The sequence below is a fragment of the Electrophorus electricus genome, chromosome 15 (genome assembly GCF_013358815.1).
Source record: "Electrophorus electricus isolate fEleEle1 chromosome 15, fEleEle1.pri, whole genome shotgun sequence".
Taxonomy (NCBI): domain Eukaryota; kingdom Metazoa; phylum Chordata; class Actinopteri; order Gymnotiformes; family Gymnotidae; genus Electrophorus; species Electrophorus electricus.
This window is the reverse complement of record NC_049549.1, coordinates 3,363,507-3,386,056: the sequence shown is the minus strand read 5'-3', so window position 1 is coordinate 3,386,056 and position 22,550 is coordinate 3,363,507. Positions and strand designations below refer to the sequence as shown.

The window sequence follows — 22,550 nt, the reverse complement described above, 5'->3', positions numbered from 1 at the left end:
AAACACATCTACAACTGGAGTGAAATTAAGAACAGACATTAAACAAAAAGTCTCCAAACATACTCATCCAATTGATTTTGTTTGTTCACTTCAAACATCTGCTCATTTGAAGACAACCAAGGACATTTGTGTTGATAAAGAATTTTCTTCAACAGTATTCCCAGTAAAACCCTGCTTTAGTAGACCCCCTCCCCATCAGATTGAGCAGCCTACCTGTTGTGCTCCGTCTCCATTGGCCATGCTAGGTGGAGGAGGAGGAGCCGTGGGCGGGAGGAGGGGCAGGTCTGGACTGAGCATCTGGCCGGTCTCCAGGGGAGAGGTGTGGTCAGCCATGACTCCCTCATTCACACTACAAGAGGCAAAGAGAAAAAACGAGAGTCAGTTAAGATGAAAGTTTCACTATCAAAAATCATCTCTCACAAGGAATGTCAGGCCAAGGTCAACAGTGGCACCTAGTTTAAAACGCTAGCTACTATGTCAGTAAGGGCGGAGAAGCAGACTTTTCCCCAGCTAAACCAACTAAAATAAATAAAACATCATCATTTTAGGTCATGTTTGTGTCATTTTCCAAATTCCTTTCATGCACAAAATTTATTATTGTCCATATGATGATCAGCTACTATGGGGGGAAGCATGAACACAGAGACTACAATACAGGTGCCAATACAGCCCCTTCATACAACCACACCCACCCCACCAGACAACTACATCAGCTCCATGACAACCAGTACCACCCACCCCAACGAACAGACAACCACACCCACCACTTCCGTAAGGGAATGCAAATCGTAGTATCTATCCAGTCACTGGAGAAGGGCCTTTCTTTGACTCTTGTCTCTCTAACTCTCTCTTTCTGGGGGCTTGGACTCAGACATGTAAAGTGTAAACTTTGACAATGGCTGTTGTAAAAAGCACTATATAAATAAATTTGACTTTGTGTTTCTCTATAGTGAATCATGGCACAAAAAAAAAAAAAAAAACTAATAAGAAGCAAAGGCACTGTATCCTTCACACCAATCAGTATTAGTGTGTAGCTTGGACAAGTGGTGACCAGTTTGACCTGTCAGCTATCTCCCAGCCTAGGCTCACTAACACACACACAGTATTCTCTGATATCAGATGTGAAGCAGTTTCAATTGCCTCCATGTATGAAAAGTGCTATACAAATAAACCTGCCTACTAGTTTGACTAGTTTAACTGAGCTTTTCTCAGGGCAGGCACAGGCTTTAAAGCATTAGGTGCATGGAAACGAGGACCACTGCACACGTCCGACTTACACACAAAGGAGGAGGACAATAAAAACTGTGCCGTCACGTCTTTGTGCTTCAGGGAAGTGACTGTCCAGAATTTGGGAATATGGGGACCAACTGTGACAATGGAAAACCCACCAAACTAAACCAAATCTCAGCTACACCCATAATCACAACAGTGACCAAATATTAACCTTTTCGTTTCCTCTAATAAGACTACATTTCATTACTTAAGATTAGCCAGATAACATTTGATAAGCTCAGTGTAACTATAAGCTGAAGCACCTGAGAGAGGAACACCCTAGTCTTTCTTTACCTAGGCAGGTCAAATAACCAACACCACAAACTGTAATTAAGGTCATCAGCTAAAACAAGACTACTTGTGCCATTTTTATTTAAAAAAATCAAGATGCATGTCTTCTGAGGAGCACCTGCCCTGGGCAGGAAGAAAGAAACATTATTAATGCACTTAACTTGTAATTAATGCACTTAATGCATTTATCATGTATTTAACGCACTGGACATGTCATTATTACACTAAGATTAAACAAATACAAGCAAAAAATAAAATCAAATCAAATATGGCTATGGTCAGTAAGGGTAATAGTAAGGGTTAATATTTTGTAGAATTTTAATTTTTTAATATTCTCTTAAACTAAATACATATACATGTCTGTAAAAACTTATTTGCTGTATAATTTTGTATTTTGCTGCCAGTTTGCAGTGCAATGCAAACAACTTGTCATCTGTTTTCTTTTGGGCAGTATTGACAAACTGGAAACATGAAATGACCTCCAAGATTTCAGCTCCTCAGTTTTGTTCTCAGGTCTTGTTGGTCACACTTGGTGTAAAAGACCTGAAATCCAGTCCAGAGGTGGCTGGACTGAACACACCCAGGGAAGTAACACTAAACTTAATGTCCACAAATGTGTTTGCCCTCATATGAACATATTACGGGTTAAAACACACTGAGCTGCACTTTAAAAATATCCAGTCACTGGTTTGACACAGAGGATACATATTGACACATTCAGTTACATTTCTGAAGTCCAGATGTGCTACCAATATAACTTAAGACTGTGTGTGTGTCTGGATGGGGACAGTGTGGGGAAGCTCTTTTTTATTTAACCTCTTATTTAATAAAAAAAGAAAAACCCACTGTTAAATGACAGTGTTAGACTGCTATCTCTGCATCTCCCTGACAAAGGGTTAGGGCAGAGCACAGAGACGGTGACGCTGGCCGGTGCGAGGACTGAGCACAGAGATGCACAGAGATCCAACCACAATGCCCTGACCTCGCCAAACCCAACCGCAGTATCTAGAAAACTAGAAATGAGTCTTTTAATAGAATTACTAATACAATTATGTCAGCATCATCACTTCAAACAGCTGTTGCAAACCTTAAATGCCTAACAAATACCTGTCAATTTATAACTTTAAATCGTGTTTATATAAGATTGAAAATCTTTCCAATGTGGTTCCATTAAACTAAATTTTTAGAGACAAACATAAGGGGGAAATCCAAGTGTAGCTGGGAGGAATTCCCATAGTTTCACTGGCCTTTCTTTCCTTAGCATTTCATGGTAATAGATGAGGCTGCTTGTTACATGCAGCAAGAGGAAAGAAGACGCAAAACTCTTCTATGACATACAGTGTATTACTCTAGAATTTAAACATCCTTATCAGTGCTCACTCAACTTCCTTCCTAATGGGGAATTACCCTCTCAGACCAAAAAGTACCAGAGGTGGCAGGGAAAACGGAGAACGCTAACGGGAGATGACATCGCCTGGAGCACATCTGTCTCTGAACTGACCAATGACTAACTCTAATCCTTTTAACAGATTAGATTGCACAGGGTTAGGGTTACACAAAGAAAGACGTTTTGTTTAATGTGAATTTGGTGTCTAGGAGCTACAATATTTAAACGTCTTCAAAATCACATTTTGTGGTTTTTGTAGCTTAACTACAACACAGTGGGCAACTACTAAAGAAAAGCTTTGCCTTCAGTCTAAAGCCAAAACCCCTCCAGCCAATCCAGGGCTTCCTCAAAGACCTAGGCCGCAGTACCAGATCCAGGAGTGTCTGGAAGACGCAGTACCAGATCCAGGAGTGTCTGCAAGAACCAAGGCCACAGTTTAGCATACCCTCCAGACTACACCAGGTCCTTCCTTGTCATAAGATGGCTTGAGCATAAAAGCATATTCAGTGAACATAATGTAGTAAGACTGACATGAGCCCCTGTGGTATTTATGAATAACACATGCACCCAGTCTCACTGTTGGCCTTAAAGGAAAACAAGCCATGAACAGCTTCAGTTTCAGTGTTTAAAACTCAACTATTTTTTTCCTTTTCCAGTACTGAGTTTCAGTAACAGTCAGTAATTTGCATTCATGCATCTGGTCAAAGCTCAGCACCACACCACAGGGCCATGTCCGTAGGCTGGGTCTGACACTGAGAACTGGGGGTGAACGCCTGCAGAACCACAGAACCAGGAAACGAGAGTGCCGAGTGTTCTCTCAGCATCACCGTAGCCTACGCACGCTGGAGCAAGACACCACAGCTGTATATATAACATACATCAGTGAGTGCATATGCATCAACACCATGATTTCATCACTGTAATATCACACCTATTTTAATGAATAAAATGTATAATTATGTACATTTGAGGCCTGCAATTAAATTAAACATACTTTAAGGTGAACTACGATAAACATTTAACTGCAAATTTATGAAAACACCACAGTATGATAGAATGTGAAGAGCTACAAAGTCTAAATTAATTATAAACCAAGAGCCTGTGATTTTGCCCTCTGTTGAGAGAGACGGGGTCAGTGTTAACGCATACAGTCCTTCAGAAGGAAGGTGCGCCACTATCAGCAGCCTCTGTTTACAAAGCAGACCCCAACACAGCGCTGCAAAGCACACTAAAACCGAACACACTCTCCGCACTAAGCTCAGATACGTCTTGTGTGTAATCCTCAGGTATAAAATCACAAGAGTGATATAATACCAGTAGCAGGTTAATACGTGTACTAAACTTCCTATTAGTATGATCAATAGAGGGATTGGTTCCAATACTGTGACATTACAATAATTCAAGCAGCATTAAATGATACACATCTTAGCTCTCAGGACTTTGGAGCTAACATGAATCATTTCAGAATGTAGGCTTGATGCTGCTCGTTGGCAATTCAAAAGCCTTTTCCTCATTTCTAGGAAGCTGGACTGGTCTTCACCATGCATCAAAAATTATAACATTGTAAAGACATCATAATATCTTTAAACCACAAAGTATGTGTGTGCGCATGTGCGTGTATATGTTCTGTGTGCTTTCCATTAAGACTCAACTTTTAAAAAATCTAGAAGCTGTTCTCATCAGCAGCATCTAAAGTGTCAAGGCCAAGTTACAGTCTACATAAATTCAGTGATCAGGAAGAAAGTCTAGTCTAAATCACCAACAGCTGTAGACAAATTCTAGTGATTTGGCAGTTAAAAATCCTTTAAAAGACTGTCTGCATTACACCCTCTACAGAGCACTGATCAGTGGAGTCCTATAGGAGCGCTCGGTGAGGTTGCAACTTGCTGCATTGGTCATTAAACGTTCTTAGGTGAGGTCTTAAAACTGGGACCTGGCTGGATATGTAATCATTCAGTCTAGTTACAGAGTTTAGCTTACAATACAACCTACATTACACACACAGGCTAGCTACTTAGCGATTGCTTGCCAGTCATTCAACAGACTAGATCTCAATTTTTCACTTAAATCATACGCGATTTTATTTTACGTATCCAACTAGTCAATGGAATCAATCAGCTTATTTTAAACATCATGAGAAGGAATAGAGAAGGAGGCCAGGTAGTTTAGCAAGTTAACTCAGTACCAACATGAACCCAGATAAGGTTGACGTGTCATGTCTGTAAGCGGAGACATGCCCAATGTTGGCTAATAAACACCCCTGACTGGAGAGATTTAGAGCTGCTGACAGAAAGACTTCGTGTCCAGTTATGTGTAGGGCTAGCGAGGTTACCCGAGGTTACTGAGCGCTGGGTGTTGGATAACCAGCCCCTACACAAAACACACCATCGCAACCTCCACTAGACACCAACAGCTTAGGTAAACAAGCTAGTTGGGAGACGTTGAAGTAACTAAGCTTTACCACAGTTGTTCTTCGTTTCCTTCTTCAGTAACAGATGTGCGTTTCCTTCCAATTCAGCGGAGTCAGAATCACAAAACTGTTGGTCATTCGCTGGTCTGTTGGCAAACAGGCGCCGCTTAGACAGTAGCAGGCGAGCTAGCTAACGTTAACCAGCTGACCCTGCTAGCGCTAGCTAACCAGCTAACCCTGCTAGCGCTAGCTAACTCTAACTGTAGAACTAACCCGCTAACCCAGCTAACTAACCAGCTAACTCAAGCTAACCTACGTGGCTCGTTGCTGTTAGCATTAGCTAAGCGCCCACACTAACGTTACATGTCAGGTTTAAGAGCGCAGGACCTCGACAACAACACATAGTGGAGCTGCTGTTCCTGTAATGTCGGATGTGGAGACACTGCGTTCTAATTTCACATTCAGCCTCCGTCTGCGCGCGAGCTGGACTCGTTCATGGTCTGGACACGCGCCATTCTTATGTACACAAGCTAACGCGCATGCTCACCGTGCCCACTAACTTTGCGCATTGGCAGGTATTTACCTTCGCTTTGTCGGGGAAATTTAGGTTATAGCGCACTGCACACAAAACTGCACCAAACTGTATAAAACTGCACAAAACTGTACAAAATTGCACAGTGCTACTTACTGTTTTAAATCATGAGGACCATTACTGTGCATCTGATTAAGGATGTTTCTCATTCCAAGTATAGAGTAAAGCTGTGCTAGCTAGCTTTAGTATGTCTTCTGTTGCAGGAAACAGAAGAATAGTATAATAGAAACTCATCCTGTTTTCTGTTTAGGCTAAAATCAAGTAACATGCTGCACAGGAAAGGACATCAGCACTCAAAGGTTCATTGAGCTGTACAGTTCATCTGAGTCTGCTTTACTGTTGATGAGAGTGGGAATGCATTAGAGAACTGCCAGGGTGACCGTGCACCTGAACAGTGCCATTTCTGTTGATCAGTTTACACAATGTAAACCAACGTGAACGTGTAAAGAATAGCAGTGCAAACTACTAAACTATCTTAGATAGTGGAGGAGTGTCAGGAGATGCTGCCAGACCCCAGGAAGACCAGAGCCAGAGCTTCGGTCACCTGGCATTTACTCTGTCTTTGAATAATGTATGTCATTTTACCAGCATCGTTAACACCATCATCTTCACCACTATCAGGTATGGCAATTATCTGTTTTGTTATCCAAGAAAATGCAACAAAGTGTAAAGTTCAGCTTTTCCTATGTTAATAATAAGTTGCTTTGATAAATTGGTGCATTCATGCAAATGATTTCTTTCACTAACTTAAATGTAATGGAATAAAACATTAACTGAGTAACCTGTGTCTGACTATGTGGTCAAAACATACATACTGAAGTAAAGTAGACCAACAGAGCTTTTATCATGTCTAGACAAGACCGATACTAGTCTCTAATGAAGTAGAGAATAGCTATATACTGTCGTGTTCCAATTTCCACCATAGAGGAAATTGTCCGTTTACATTCGTTTGTAGGTAATGAGTGTGTTATAGAGAGAGACCAGCAGGTGGCGCTGCAAGCAAGTAGATCGATAAATGCAGTTGAAAAATCTCCGCTGGCAGTTTACATTGAACAGTTGAGTTGTTAAAGTGGTGAAATTCATCACTTCGACAACATGTTGATATCCTGTTGAAAACAGGTGTTGTTCGACGGTACAAAGGTAAATGCACCTTAATTTTTCCAATGTAAGCTTTCTCCTAGAGGTTACATTGTAGAGCAAGCAGAAATGTTGGTGCCCAAACTAAATTAAAAAAAACGAACGATTAATGTCACTTTCGTGGTAACTATTGTTTTAAATAATTTCATTATTTTCCCATAAAACTCTAATCATCACCTTTGGTAGGTTTTTCTTTAACAATCCCTGCTTGACTTCAACCTTTGAGCTCTCTAAACAATGTATACCAAAGTTTAAACTGTGACTGCAATAATTCAGTAGAGATAGCGGTATTTCAAAACATTAAGAAATGCTTTTCTTAGCACCATGTAATTTATGATGTAGTCTATGAGAGGATCTTTGCCGTGGTAGTAAAGTGGGCACTTTCATATTAAAGTACATGCAAACAGTAAAGGATTCGCGCAGATGTGAGGCCTGTCACTTAAATACAAGTTTCAGTTTTCCAGCTCTGACACTGCGTGAGCTGGAAACGGATGTTTCTATTCTAGATGCTGCCTACTGTTAGTGTCATGACCTAGCCAGACATCACTGACCCAGTAAAGGTTTACACCCACGTTTAATGACCTTTTGTTCACACTGGAGCTTTAATGTCTGAAATGTAAAAACCCAGAAAATAAAGGAATATAAATTTTAAGAAATTCTGCAAAATGTTCCATCTTTGGCAACATGAGGCTGAATGTGTACACTCACAGTGTAAAGAAATATAAATAATTCAGTCTCCAGACTCTAAATATAAACAATACAACCTCCATTAGATGACTAATGCTGAGTATATTGTAATGTTATAGCACAGATATTAATCCACTGAAAAGCACACAGTCACATTTTAATTTTCATTATCATTTTTGTACAATAGATGGAAATTGCAGTATGGCATATATGGACATTGAGCAATCCTATAAGTACTTGTAAATATTTAGAAGATATTTCTGTGTGTGTGTCTTATTGGAACATATGGACTTTGTGTATGTTGTTGGATTATATGGACTTTCTGCAAGTCCTGGTCCATATTTCACGAGTCGCTCAGATCACGAACCCCTCCTGGCGTTCAACCCCTGATTAAAAGCTCTGCTCTGGGCCCTTTCTTTCTTCTTCTGCAAAAAGCTCCAGAAATTTTCCCCCGCAAAGAAGAAGAGGAGGGGATCCAGGACGCTGTTCCCAGCAGCTAAGCAGAGCGTGAGGACTGCAGCCTTTCTGATCAACACTATGTATTCACATGTGGCTTCATAGCCCTTTTCATACACCTCCTTCTCAGCCTCCAGAAACAGAGTACGCACCACGTGATAAGGCATGAAACATATGAAAAAAATCAGCAGAACCATGAGTACCAACAAACAGGACTTATTATACTGATGATTTTCTCTTTGTGGAACCTTTCTAAGCCGCTGGAATTTGTAAACGACAATTATGTAGCAGACAGATATGACTATAAGGGGCAGGATGAAGCCCACACACACAGCAACTTTGTTCAAGGTGATAAAGATGTTCACCCTAGACAAGTCTAGCTCCAGACACTTCACCTGACCCAACAGCTCCTGATAAGTGCCTGCACTTAACAGAGGGACTGTGGTTAAGGACACAGCCAGCCACACACAGGCACATGTCAGCCAAGCTTGGCTACTCTGTAACTGAGTGAATTTGTATGGCTTCATAATAGCCATGAAGCGAACTATACTAAGCATCATTAAGAAGTAAACACTACCATACATGTTGGTGTAGAACACAAAAGACATGAGACGACAAGTGATGTCACCAAAGGCCCAGTGAGATTCCATGATGTAGTAGGCTGCTCGAAATGGCAGGGAGGACACCAGCATCAGGTCCGAAATGAGGAGATTTAGCATAAAGATCTTGACTGACGAGAACCTCTTCTTAGTCCTCCTCACACTTATGAAGGACCATAAGGAGACCAGATTGGCAGCCAGTCCCAGGAAGAAGATGAACAAATAGACAGCTGGGTAAACTCTGTGCTTAAAGTCACTGACCGAACAATTGCACTGAACCGTTGTGATGTTCTCCGGACACGACTGATTCATCCTTGCTTCTACGTCAAATTCTGTAAAGACCAATTAAATCAGATCTGAAACAGAGTTATCTGCAGAGTTATCTTAAGTTAATCACAATGCATTCACAATTTATTTAGCATAATCACAATGCATTTTAACAATATTAAAATATACATAAAATGTAATTCAAAAGAGATTTATAACTGATTGTTTGAATTCCATATAAAACATGAAAATAAATGGTACTGGGAACAGGTTGAAACTGACATTGTGCTGTTTGGTCTTTTTCCTAAAGGTTATTTATAGCTGTCTTTGATGGTGAGATTTAATACACTCCATAAACTGATTAGACTGATTCTATTTTTTTATGAAGAGAAACTTTCATAGAAGTACAATATTTCATATTGTAGACATACTAATTAATCTCACATTCACGACTTTAATGGCCTCAGTGACAGATTTTAGAAAAAAAAGCTGTTGTAAAATACTACTACTAGAAGAAGCTGGAGGAATATTTACTCTAGAACATGCATACATTACTCTAGAGCATTACTCTAAATATATATGGAATCTAATTACTTAAGTTCTTTCCAAGATAATTTATAGTCATTTAAATACAGATATCAGTTAGGACATGTATAATACATGTTTGCATAATAATGACTAAACATGCACTTACCTATTAAGTTTTGCTAATGTCTGTTGCTTATGAATAGAAATTCAAAATGAATAAATGTAACTCCAGCACACGGTAGAGGTGATGAACAGAAAGCCTTACTTACTTCTGTGTAGTTGGAAGGCGTTCTGGTACATTTTCATGGTCACAGGACCACCCCATCAGCAGTGCTATTTCAAAATAACTCCCCGCTAGAAATGTTCCAACGGTAAATGTACACACACACACATAAACACACACACAAAGCATTGCAAAAAAACACTAATTGTGGATATTAGGCTGGTCCCAGTAGTATTTGTTACTGGATACAGTTTGTAAAATTTGGGTATAATAAGTTTTTACAACTTTCTTGGACATCTAATATCTAAAAATATATCAAAAAGCTATACTCTGAAGGAATATTTTACATTTTTCAAAAGCTGAAATATAGATAAGTTGTCACACAACTTGTATTAGATGATGTTGTTATTCCAAAAAAGGGATAAAAAATTCGTCTGTTCAGATTTATCTTTTGCCTATAAATAATATTCAGATCACGTGTTCAGACTTGCTTAAGAATGTTTGGCTCAGACAGCTAGAGGAATCACAGGCTAATCAGTACGTCATGCTTCTCTGCCTCCAGTCATGGACCTGAGCTGCATGTAAGGAGGCCTGGCTCAAATACAAGTGTGGTTTTGGGTTGCTGTGTTGTATTAGAACTTATCACCATCAATATAAATACACATAACACACACACTTATATATGGACCTCAGTTTTTGGTGTGTGAAAAATATAGAAAAAAACCTGCTATTTATAACAAATATCTCATTACAAGATAGATTACATTATTGGGTGAATATAATCATTTGTATTTTATGAATATGTATTCTGATGGATAAGACTACAATTTGAATTAAAATCATTTGCTGATTATCTAATTCAATTATCTTTACTAGGTATTTAAATATTATTCAAATTAATGCACTCCTGTTTAATTTCAGTGCTACATATATTTAGAATTTCCTATTCACAACCCACTTTATCTTTAGCGGTTATTTAATGGAAACCCCTTGTAGTTGTACAGTCTGACACCTTGGCAGATTAGAAAAAGACTGGGTGAACAGACTGGAGAGGTGGAGAGGTGGAGGGGCCCATGAACTACACATGCCAACAGGTGGGCTATGGTCTGTACCTGTGCGCCTGTAACATGTGCCTGTAACAGCTAACAAAGTAGCCAGTGGGTGCAAGTGTAGGACTGGTGTTTCTCATTTAAGTGGTGGTTCATGTGGTTTTGCAACATATTTATTTGCTGATCCAAAATCTATCAGTACTTAAGCTGCCACAACAATAAAACAGACCTTCATAATATGTCCAAGACCCTTCTACTGTGTTTTTAGGTTTGTCTTGTTTATTGTTGAAGCTCTTTGACATACGCTGAGGGAGATTCTGACTGAGCTAACAGTACTTCCGCCCAATTCAGCTCAATTTAGCCGAAATCTTATTTTAGATTTACTTCTTCTACAATATGCCATTTAACCGGTTTACTTTGAGCATCTTATTTCAATAACATGAAGGTTTGTGAAATTCAGCATGGAGATGGATTTTTCATGGCTGAGAGGAGCAGATGGGTTCGTCAGGGGTGTCGTGGGTAAGTAAGACTTTTGGGAGAACCATTTTCTCTGCTCAGGCACTACATAGTGTGGAGTGGAGTAAGGAGAACACCTGGATGAAAAGCCAGTTGAAATGGCAATAGTAGCAAATCTGCTTTCTGAGCAGAGCCATTTCTCCAAACAACTTATACAACTACTGATGTAGATTAAGCCACATATCAACTTCCCAACAGATTCCTGCCTATTAGTTTCATTATAATGTTATCACACAGACAATTTACCCAGTCAGGAAACCACTTATTTGCAGTTTGGACCCAAGCAACAGCAAGTTAACAATTAATTAACAGTTAATTAAAATAATTAAAGTAGACGTCGCTATCTTTCTTATGGAGGCGTGGTCTATCTTGAGGCGTGGTCTTTCCTGCGGGGGCGTGGTGTTAGGGAGAAGTAGTCAGGGAGTTGCAAACACTAGCAGCGTAAACACAGCGAAAGCGGAGTGTTTGTGTACTGCAGTTGTAGGAATCCTGCCTGCTCTGCTGGTCCAGTTTGCTGGGATACTCTGTGATCGCTCTGTGATCCCTTTACTCCCCAGTTGTAGGAATCTTGCTGGGATAATCCCTTTACTCTGGGCCTTCAGACAGCACCAACACCCTACTCTGCTAGCTGGGCTAGGCTAGCTAGCACCTTTGGCTTTGGACCTGTTTTTGTTTGTTTTTGTCGCAACATGAACGGAAACGAAGGTGCTGAAGGGCCGTCCTGTATCTGTCCCGTCCCCTGGTGAAGGCTCAGGCATTACGATAATAACAAGGTAATGCTGAACTGTTGGGAATGTCAGTAGCTAAGATAGTTCACATCCTTACATGGCTAACCTAGCTAACCTAACTAAACCTAGCTGATTAGCTAAAGACTTTATCTACTAACTTAATTTTGACTCTTGACTGCGAGCTGCGTGCATCCTAATCTTAATTAACCCAGATGGCTAGATTACGTTTATCGACTTAAAGATGCCACTATCTAATGTAGCCTGCTATCTTAGCCTAGCCTAGCCTAGTTTATCTTATCCTATTTTAGCTAGCTGGTACCAGCTCAGCTCTGTACGGCAGTAACCCTGGCAAACAGGCGTGCGCCTCACGTTCTCGCCAGGTGCTGAGTTCACCAGTAATCCTCACTAATCGATAAGTGGCGTGAAGAATGAAGCCCAATAATCTTTACTAATCAATCTGTTCAAACAGCTTGCAAACCTAGCCCGCTTGTCTCTTGTTATGCTGTTGACATGTTTTGTGGTTGTCGTAGTTTAACAGTAAATCACATCAGTATGTTCACTCAAGCGTCAGTTTCTCTCTTCCCTGCGCAGATCAGCCCGTATCTCCCTGGCCAGTTCAGGTCAGGATTCCCACTACAGTCTCCCACTGTCTTTTATAGCACAACTGCTTATAGTTCTCTAAGATATCAGATGATTTACTTACAGATCAAGTTAAAGTTTCAAGTTTGGTTTATTTGTCACATACATAGTCGTACACAGTATAACTCGCAGTGAAATGGTTGAGAGCGCTCTGTCCAAACTGAGGAAAAAGAAAACAGGGGTGCATAGAGGAATATATATTCTATATATGTACAAAAATATATTAACAATGTATGTACAATATATGTATATTATCTTTAGATACACAATGTACAATGTATATGGTTGTGTATATATATATGTACACAATGTACAGAATGTACAGATCCATTTTGTAAAAAGACATATTTACAGTTTTTATGTTACATGGTGGTAATTGAATATATATATATATATATATATATATATATATATATATATATATATATATATATATATATATATATATACATACATACATACACACACAGTTATGTTACATGGTGGTGGTCCCCACAGTTTATCAGTTCGCCTGATTCAGGGCCCGAATGGCCTGTGGGAAGAAGCTCCTCTTCAGTCTCTCTGTCTTGGTCATCAGGGAGTGAAAGCGCTTCCCTGACCTCAACAGAGAGAAGAGCCTATTTTTGGGATGGGTGTAGTCCTTCACAATCCTCCTGGCCTTGGTCTGGCACCGCTTGTGGTAGATGGTCTGTAGGTCAGGAAGTTGCGTGTGAGTGATGCGCTCTGCTGAACGCACTACCCTTTGGAGTGCTTGTCTGTCCTGCTTGGTGCTATTCCCAAACCAGACTGTGATGTTCCCCGTGAGGATGCTCTCGATAGTGCAGGTGTAGAAGTTCCGCAGTACCTTGGAGGGCAGTCTGAAGTCTCTTAGGTGTCTCAGGTGGTAAAGACGCTGACGAGTCTTCTTTGCCAGGGAGTTGGTATGGCGGGACCAGGACAGGTCCTGCGAGATGTGAACACCAAAGTACTTGGAAACTATCTACTCTCTCTGATCCTCACTGGTTGGTAGTGCCACTCCTGCTTCTTGCTTCTATCCACGATCAGGACCTTTTGTCTAACTGACGTTTAGGAGAAGATTATTTTCCTGGCACCAGTTTTCCAGGTGTTTAATCTCCTCCAGGTAGGCCCTCTCATCGTTGTCTGAGATCAGGCCCATGACGACGGTGTCGTCAGCAAACTTGACAATGATGGTGGAGCTGGAAGTGGCTGTGCAGTCGTAGGTGTGCAGTGATGGGTATTAAGAACTACACTGTCCAGTTCATTTTGCTTCCACGTGTGTTTTCTTAGCCATTTTATTAGAAAGTATTTAACTCGTAAGAGATTTCCCATAATGTTCCGTTTTCATGTTAGAATTATTACATATTGCAGTTGAAAGCCAGTTTGTTTTTAGGGAAGCATCTTGTAATCCTTGGGGGTCTTGTAATATAGTGTTATGAAAATGTGCTGTATTATAATGCATCAGTACTAGTACTGAAACAGTGATGTGTGAGCAAGTGCTGTGTTTTCCAGTTCTGCTGTATCCTGTTTCTGATTAGGAGAAAGAAAACACAGCATGCTGGACGTGGGAAAGTGGCCTGTGTTTGCCCTGCTGTCCCCTGAGGAGCTCCGGCTCGTTCGGCAGGCCTGTGTGTTTGGCACTGCTGCTAACGAAGCACTCTACGTTACTGTCACTGATGAGGTGGGACGTGACCATTTAATCGCACTGTTACTGCGCAACACAGCCTCTTCTAAATATAGTCCAGTGGAGAATCTATAATGTTAGTTTACTAGATCACATTTTGTTTAGTGAAACATTTTGTTTCCAGTGAGTGTACAGTTAGGATGTGGAAGGAGGGAGTTTTCCTTCAGCAGGCACATACAAACGCGCACACATTGGTTGTATGGTAAGCAGATACAGGTACACTATATATATACACACATGCCTGCAAAGCTAACCCACACGTGTTTACACCATGTGGAGAACATTAGAATGTGTCTGTAGAGCCAGTCTGGCCGTTGGTTTGAACATGCTTTTAGATATAACAATAGCAAATAGTGCTGTATTCTTACCAAACTGAGCCTCAAAATAATCCCAAAGTACTTATTTTGGTTGCCGGATTTCTTTGTGGTATTAAGGTGTTGAATCGGCATTCACCCAGATGTACTGGACAGTATAATTCCAGGCCTTCTGGGTCTGATCACAGGTGTTTAACCCAGCCGTTTCTCTCTGAGTATTCACAGGTGTTGGTCCAGCTTTTCCTCGGAGTGTGTTTGCAGGTGTTTAATCCAGTCTTTCCTTTGGGTATTTTCGCAGGTGTTTGCTCTGGGAACAAACTGCACGGGTTGCTTGGGACTGGGGGACATGCAGAGCACCATTGAGTCCAGGCGGATAGACATTCTTTGTGGGAAAAAGATTGTGTCTCTGAGCTGTGGCACTGGACCACATGTGGTCATTGCAACTGCAGGTCAGTGACGTGCTTATTGAGTAATTAAATCAACCTCCCATGAGTTTAAAGATTTGGATCTTTTACCGTCATATTGATATTACTGGATTTCTGGATTTTCTAGCGTTTATATTCTCTGCAGAATTTTCTGTCTAATTTCATATCACTCATGTTGCCAGGAAAAGTAAATGACAAAGCACTTTAGTAAGTGGCTCTGGATCAGAGTGTCTGCTAAATGCTGTAAATGTAAATGTAGAGTCAGTGTGATGAATACAGGCTCCACTCCTTTGTCCCTCTGTGCCTTTTTTCTGGTTTTCTTTGGCTGAAATAATGTTACTACAGCAACTCTTTAGGCCTGAAAAGCAAATGTTAGGTTCGTTCTGTCCTGCAGAGTCCTAGCACACGACTCTCGTCTAAAGGTCATGGTGCACTCTCAGGCCTGAAAAGCAAATGTTAGGTTCGTTCTGTCCTGCAGAGTCCTAGCACACGACTCTCGTCTAAAGCTCACGGTGCACTCTCTCCCCCTGGTGTAGACGGTGAGGTGTACGCCTGGGGCCACAACGGTTATAGCCAGCTGGGGAATGGCACCACCAACCATGGGCTCACTCCTGCCTTGGTCTCCACCAACCTAATTAACAAGAGGGTGACTGAGGTTGCCTGTGGTTCCCACCACACCATCGCGCTCACCAGCGAGGGAGAGGTGTGTTCAGCAGTAATGGACTGATTACTGAATGAGCTTTGATGTGATTAGCACGTGCTTTCCTGTCTTTCATGACGCTGGCAGTGACGTCGTTCTTGGTGGTGTGCATGTGTTCAGGTGTTCGCGTGGGGCTACAATAACTCGGGACAGGTGGGCTCCGGGTCCACGGCCAACCAGCCCACCCCTCGCAGGGTCAGCAGTTGTCTGCAGAACAAGGTGGTGGTGAACATTGCCTGTGGCCAGCTCTGCTCCATGGCAGTCCTGGACAACGGAGAGGTGGCACACCCAACCTTATTGATGAACTACATCACTGTCGGTCATATAAATCAGTAATGGTTCTGTTCCTTGGGTCGTTTTTTAACCTGCTTTGTCATCAAGGTGTGTTTCTTTTCCTCTTCGTGCTTGTGACTGTATGCTGTGTGGGCAGACGTACGGATGGGGTTATAACTGTAACGGGCAGCTGGGTTTGGGCAATAACAGTAACCAACAGACACCCTGCCGGATCGCAGCATTGCAAGGAGTCAACATAGTACAGGTGAGGGAACACACAGGGGCACAAGCCATGGTACAGGTTTCACATGAGAACGACTGACTGGTCAGAAACTGACTGACTGGTCTACTCCAGAAAGGCGATTGTTATAATTTTTTATATAATTATACGATCTCCTTACTACCCAGAGCACTTTTACACATAGTTGCTATAGCACACGTGCGCAAATCTCACTACTACCCAAAAACATATAACTTGTATTCCAGTACAATGCTACACATTTACAGATGGTTTAATTCCCACCGATCCATGTTCTACTCACTCTGGATGAAAACAGGCATGTTTACTGAGTCAGTGATGGGAACGTTCCTGCTCTCTCCAGGTGGTCTGTGGCTATGCCCACACCTTGGCACTGACGGATGAGGGCTTTGTTTACGCATGGGGGGCAAACTCTTATGGGCAACTGGGCACAGGAAGCAAGTGCAACCAGGCATTACCCACACTCCTCAGCGTGGACAGAGAACGGTGAGAGGAACATTACCCACGCTCCTCAGCATGGACAGAAAGGTGGCTGTGTGTTATAGTGCTGAATGTGGGAGGGAAATCTATGACTGAACTGAGAAGTCTAGATTTTTCAGATTATTGTGTTTGGAGGCCAGGACAGCACTAGATCATAAATGAGGATATGTTCCTCCCTGCTCTGTTAGTGGATAATTTCTACACAATGTTGTCCAGACCAGTTCTGTCAGGTGTAGGGGAGTGTCAGAGTGAATCAGTGTTGTCACTGAACTACTGCTTTCAAAACGTCGGTTTGTGGGGTAGCGTGTAATTAGATACTGTCAGTTACAGCGGGCTGCTAACTCAACGTGTGCTCGCTGTGCGCATATATGCATGCGAACATGTGACGTGTGTGTGTGTGTGTGTGTGTGTGTGTGTGTGTGTGTGTGTGTGTGTGTGTGTGTGTGTGTGTGTGTGTGTGTGTGTGTGTGTGTGTGTGTGTGTGTATTGAAAGGTGCATGTTGACGCGTGTTTGTGCCTTCAGGATGGTGGAGGTGGCTGCATGTCACACCAGCCACACGTCGGCTGCTAAGTCCCAGAGTGGACAGGTGCTGATGTGGGGTCACTGTCGTGGGCAGGCCGTGACCCTCCCACACGTCACACACTTCTCCAGCACCGATGACGTGTTTGCGTGCTTTGCCACTCCTGCCGTCACCTGGAGGCTCCTCACTGTGGGTAAGCTGCAGATTTAGCTAAAACGGTTAGAGCCGCGTGCCATGTACTAATACGGTTTCCCAGAAGTGCTGTGCTTTCGTTTTTTGTCACTGTTGTGCTGTTGAAATTTATGTAAAACTGATCAATTGTTTGTTAGATGGAGATGACTATCTGACTGTGGCCCAGTCCCTCAAAAGAGAGTTTGACAGCCCAGAAATCTCAGACCTAAAGTTCCTGGTGGACGGAAAGTGTATCTATGTTCACAAAGCTCTGCTTAAAATCAGGTATGTCCAGAAACTGCCACCTCCTCTCAGATATTTTTGAGTAGTTGAAAGCTTTAAACAATCAAGATAAAAGGAAAACAACCAGTAGTCTGTCTTGGGCCAATAGAGCTTTAACCGCAGACATGACGATGCCTGCTTCAGGAAGTAACTCTGGATTCAAACCACGCTCTGCACGCTGAATGGACGTTCACGGTTTGTTGTGCTGATGCCTGGAAGTGTAAAACAAGCACGAGCCCTGTATCAGATGAGAAGTCCTAGAGTTTCAGCACCGGTGCAGGATCTGGGAGTCTTGGCCAGCGTAACGCTTTGACTTGCCCTCACCTCATCTGAGCTTTGTCACTCTGCTAGGACACATACCGGAGTTCTCACGAGCAGTGACGTTTCTGATCCATTCATTGCTAAGATTAAATAACTGTCAAAGAGTCAACTTTTATTTATGTCCTGTGTGTTGTTGAGCATTTTATATTTTTGACAAGAATGTCTGAAACGTTTGATTAGTTCCTTTAATGTAGCACTACGTTTTTTCCTGTGAGCGTTTCTGATCATCTAACAGGATCGATTGACTTCTGGTTCCATTAACTTGTTGGGTCTTTTGTGTGACTATTAAATGTATGTTCATATGTGCTGGAGAGTTGATCAAGGCTGTCTTTTTCCTATGAGAGATTTTTCATGTAGGTTTTGGTTCTTTCTCTATTAAAAGGTGCGAGCATTTCCGAGCTCTATTAAACGAGACTGATGAGACAGCTATAGAGGTCAGTCAGTTCTCGTACCTGGTGTACCGGGCGTTTCTGGAGTACCTCTACACCGACACCATCAGCCTGCACCCCGAGGATGCCGTCGGTAACCCCGTCTTGTAAAATGTCATTAACCATTTCTGTGCCAGGTTTCCTTTATACACTATTATGATTCTGTGTGTCGTATACAGCAGTTTGTCAAGACATGATCTTATTTACAAAATCCCGCTCTGATCATCGCAGATAGTGAAGGCCTCTGTCCTAGCCTGTGTCCACTAGCCTGGACAAATGGTGCTTACCATCTTCCTAACCGGGTTCCACGGGTCCTGGAATTTCTGGAATATCATGGAATTTTAAAAAGTATATTCCAGATATGGAATTTGATTTTTTTTTTTTTTTTTTAGGCCAAGTCATGGAATATCTGGGAATTCAGTTTGTATTATCAGAAAAGTTTAGTTGCCGTTTGTTTTCTGTGTGATGAGTGGTTGCTATGGTTACCTAATTTTTCTGTGCCCATTTAACAAAGTCAGGCAGATTGACTTGGAGTGGGAACCCTATTGTCATTTCATTCATGTCCATTTGATTAGAGGTGTTTGTTTAAGGTTCTGATAGTCCAATGTGTCTCCACTCTGATCTAAAGGGCTTCTGGATCTTGCTACTTACTACAGAGAGACACGTCTGAAGAGGCTGTGCCAAGAAACCATTAAAAGGGGCATTTCAGAAGACAATGCAATCACACTGCTGTCTGCTGCTGTCAAGTATGAGGCACGGGTAAGCGCACACGCCCATACACCTGCGTCACACACACATCGTCAGCCAGTAATACAATATAAACTGTGTTCTCCTTTGTTTCTAGTCCGCCTGATAACAGTGACTTTGTAACTTTTAGATCCAGTGAGAACGTCAGAGGAGTAGGAATCACAGCTGTATGTTGTTCTTTGGCAGGACCTGGAAGAGTTCTGCTTCAAATTCTGTGTCAACCACCTGACTGCTGTCACACAAACCCAGGCCTTTGCTGACATGGACCACGACCTGTTGAAGAATTTCATTAGCAAAGCCAGTCGGTATGGGGCCTTCAAAAACTAACCGGAGCAGGACGGATTTCACGGGAAGCTGGAGAAGAACCCCGGACCGTGTTTGCCCATTCTTCTCACAAAGGTGAGACTCACGGAAAACCCCTGCACGGGTCGCTGTGCACTGTGCTGTGAGGCTGCGCGTCCAGGATGACACCAGGACCACTTATGTAAGCCTCTGCTGGAAGTCCATTAATCACTCGTAAAGGACTTGGACCTGGGCTTAGAATCTGGGACTTATGGACCTAACAGTGTCTGATCTGCAACAGATCTCTTTGCAGACGCTTTAGGAGTGACACGTTTCTTTTAGTGCAGAGGAGTAGATCTTCACACATCGCTACTGACAACACAGCAGAAAAGATGTCACTACACATCCAACCACATGCTTCCAGCAACACTAGACAAACGTAACAAAAACACACCGCTGAGCGTACAGATGAGCTCCAATAGCAAGCTCTCACCGCAGTTGACTTCAGCACACACTTTTATGTTTCTGGATCACCTTTTAAATAACAGACGTTCAATAACAATGGGAAAAATAACTTTTTCTATATGTTGGGGTTTCTTTCAGATTCATTATCTGATTTTTGTTTAGTCATTGCTTCTGATCTGCTGGTTTTCAGGGGTGACTAAGTGTTTAATATCTTCCTCTTGTACTAGCGTTTCCATCACATTCATGGTGTGAAAAGTAGAAAAAAGCATTTAACTAGAAACTGCTGCACGGTCAACCGTTTACTACTGGAGAGTTCATGTAAAGATTTACTCAACAATAAAAGACACTTCTGTTATGTTGGTGTTTTTACTTTTGCATAGTTTATATTTGCATATCTGCTGCTATTGTCCATGCTGCTCTCATACCATGATGCTGAAAGAAACATGTTCTACTTTGTTTGGCACAGTTTGTTGGTGTATAATGCCAGGAAAGGTCAACATTTAAGCCTATTGTCTTATTGTAATGTTTTACATCAGAGTTGGATATGGTTCTGTGAAGTGTTTACACAGAATGGTAATGAGAATTAAGCCTCTGTGTAAGAAACTGATCGCTTTTCTCCCCACTCTATACACTAGATTTCAGGAAGACAGTTTTCATAGTCTTTTGAATATTTATGTCTGCCTATTAATGCCAAGACTGCAATAAAACGATTTACTAATGTTTTTAAACCTGCATCCTGAAACTCACTCTGTGAGCCTGACTGAACTTAGCCGTTTAACTGTGGAGTTCCTTCATGTTGGAAGTTACTAGGTGTGTGTTTGGCCTGGTCTGCCTTGTCTTGTTTACAGTTCACTTTTGGGGAGAGTGTGCTTGTATAATTTCCTTCAGCTGGGAACGTTACGACAAGTTGACGGCAGCGAGATCCTCCACTCCATTTCTACCTGAACTTCTCCTGAGATTCAGTTGTTCTGAGGGCAAAAAGATGTTTGTTGTTCTCCATGTTAAAACAAAGGTTATTGTTAAAATAAAGGTTGTTTTTTTTTTGGCTGTCGTGGTCACTGTTAGTTTTTGTTTGCTATCTTGTACTTCATATAAATGGTATTAAAAATTTCACAAAACCTTTATTATTGTATTGACCGTATTTTGATGAAGACGTTGGGGAACTAACCATTTGTAATACGTTGGTGGGTTCAGATTCTGTGCCGTTTGTGGTACATGAGCTGAGAGTGCTGAGCTTGTTCATGCCTCTAGGGGGCAATGTTTCATTGGAATAGCTGCTCGTGAGATTCTGAAGGAATCATTGGATGGCTGCTGAATTACCTTTTGATCTTTACTGGGAAATTGTGTGTTTTTATTCATCATCCATCTAATAAACAATTTTTAAAAGGTGTGCGTCCTAGTTCAGGTGCAGCTGTTTCTTAGGAAGCATCAAGGTCAGGAGGTTTTCTAAGACAAGACCCCATCACTCTGCCTCTCCACATTCAGACTGTCCTAGGCTGTCTCCATGGCAGCAGTGGGATGCCCACTCTGAATAGTGCAGTCCTGTTGCAGGCATTAACCTTCATTATGTTAGGCCAGACCGATTAAGATTGGAGATGTGCTTCCCAGTGTGAGCAGGAGAGTAATGATGACCGTGGAGTTAAGTGTGTGAGTTTGGGAAGGTGGAATACCTGTTCTTCGGCGGCAAAGGGCTTGTAGTGCAGAGACGCCTGGTACACAGATACTGCAAGATGTACAGTGATAAGGGGTGATTTGTCATATAGTTTTAACTTTTATGCTATTAAAAGGCTCATGCGAGTTTCTTTCCTCGCAGAGCTGTTTCAAATGCAAGTTTGATGTTTCCAAGATGCATCTCGTCTGTTTGTGTAGAATGGGGGAATCATTTTAGTCTAAACAACTGAAGTGTCAAAGAAACACCACCAAAGTAAATTTTATATTAATAAACTGGGCTATACAGTTTTATACAATTGAGTTATGCTTACTCTGTACGTAGACTTGTGTTCAGTCCATCTGTATTGAAGTCAGTGGGCAGTGGTAGCTCAATGGTGAAGGTGCTTGACTTGTAATTGGAAGGTTGGTGGTTCAAGCCCTCCGACTGCCAGATTAGGGTTGGGCCCCTGAGCAAGGCCCTTAACTGTCAATTACTCAAATTGTACTCAGTCATAATTGTAAGTTGCTTTGGATAAAAGCATCAGCTAAATGCTGTAAATGTCTCTGATTGAGTTGATTGTGATTAACTGTTTGACAGAAGCTAGGCCTGATATTCCCTGAGTTCCTCTAACAGTCAAAGAAAGATGCTGTAATCCAAACTGGGCCTTAATTTCCTTTGAAGAACAGTCTGAACTACAGTTATGACCACAGAGATTTCTGCTGTTATGTTTCCTCCAGTTTATCTTGGATGGAACTCCATACCAACATAC

General features: G+C 41.8%; 3 protein-coding genes across 8 annotated transcripts in view; 1 reads left to right on the top strand and 2 right to left on the bottom strand.

The window, feature by feature from the left end:
- The window catches only part of fndc3a (fibronectin type III domain containing 3A), a 34,685-nt gene extending 28,818 nt beyond the window's left edge, over positions 1-5,867 (bottom strand). Inside the window, exons 1-2 of the mRNA XM_035534136.1 lie at positions 5,412-5,867; positions 214-349 (exon numbers count right to left, since the gene is read on the bottom strand). Coding sequence (XP_035390029.1) covers positions 214-333 — 120 coding nt within the window. The 5' untranslated portion in view covers positions 334-349; positions 5,412-5,867. The remainder of the gene's footprint in view (positions 1-213; positions 350-5,411) is intronic.
- A 1,795-nt stretch (positions 5,868-7,662) lies between these two features.
- Positions 7,663-10,251, bottom strand: cysltr2b (cysteinyl leukotriene receptor 2b). 4 transcript variants are annotated; one of them, XM_027012034.2, is made up of 2 exons: positions 9,793-10,251; positions 7,663-9,187 (listed from the first exon to the last, which is right to left on the bottom strand). In XM_027012034.2, exon 2 carries the CDS (start codon positions 9,141-9,143, stop codon positions 8,136-8,138), a length of 1,008 nt encoding a protein of 335 aa, XP_026867835.1. In that variant the 5' UTR covers positions 9,144-9,187; positions 9,793-10,251; the 3' UTR covers positions 7,663-8,135. The 4 variants fall into 4 exon arrangements, with proteins under 4 accessions (XP_026867835.1, XP_026867834.1, XP_026867836.1 ...); XM_027012033.2 differs by having other exon boundaries at positions 7,663-9,163; XM_027012035.2 differs by having other exon boundaries at positions 9,896-10,251.
- A 1,563-nt stretch (positions 10,252-11,814) lies between these two features.
- Positions 11,815-21,254, top strand: rcbtb2 (regulator of chromosome condensation (RCC1) and BTB (POZ) domain containing protein 2). 3 transcript variants are annotated; one of them, XM_027012017.2, is made up of 12 exons: positions 11,815-12,187; positions 14,317-14,459; positions 15,075-15,225; positions 15,738-15,904; positions 16,022-16,180; positions 16,332-16,439; positions 16,777-16,919; positions 17,437-17,627; positions 17,764-17,890; positions 18,591-18,730; positions 19,265-19,395; positions 19,570-21,254. In XM_027012017.2, the coding sequence occupies exons 2-12, from the start codon at positions 14,334-14,336 to the stop codon at positions 19,708-19,710; spliced, it is 1,584 nt and encodes a 527-aa protein (XP_026867818.2). In that variant the 5' UTR covers positions 11,815-12,187; positions 14,317-14,333; the 3' UTR covers positions 19,711-21,254. The 3 variants fall into 3 exon arrangements, with proteins under 3 accessions (XP_026867818.2, XP_035390091.1, XP_035390092.1); XM_035534198.1 differs by having other exon boundaries at positions 17,407-17,627; XM_035534199.1 differs by lacking the exon at positions 14,317-14,459 and having other exon boundaries at positions 17,407-17,627.
- Positions 21,255-22,550: the final 1,296 nt, after the last annotated feature.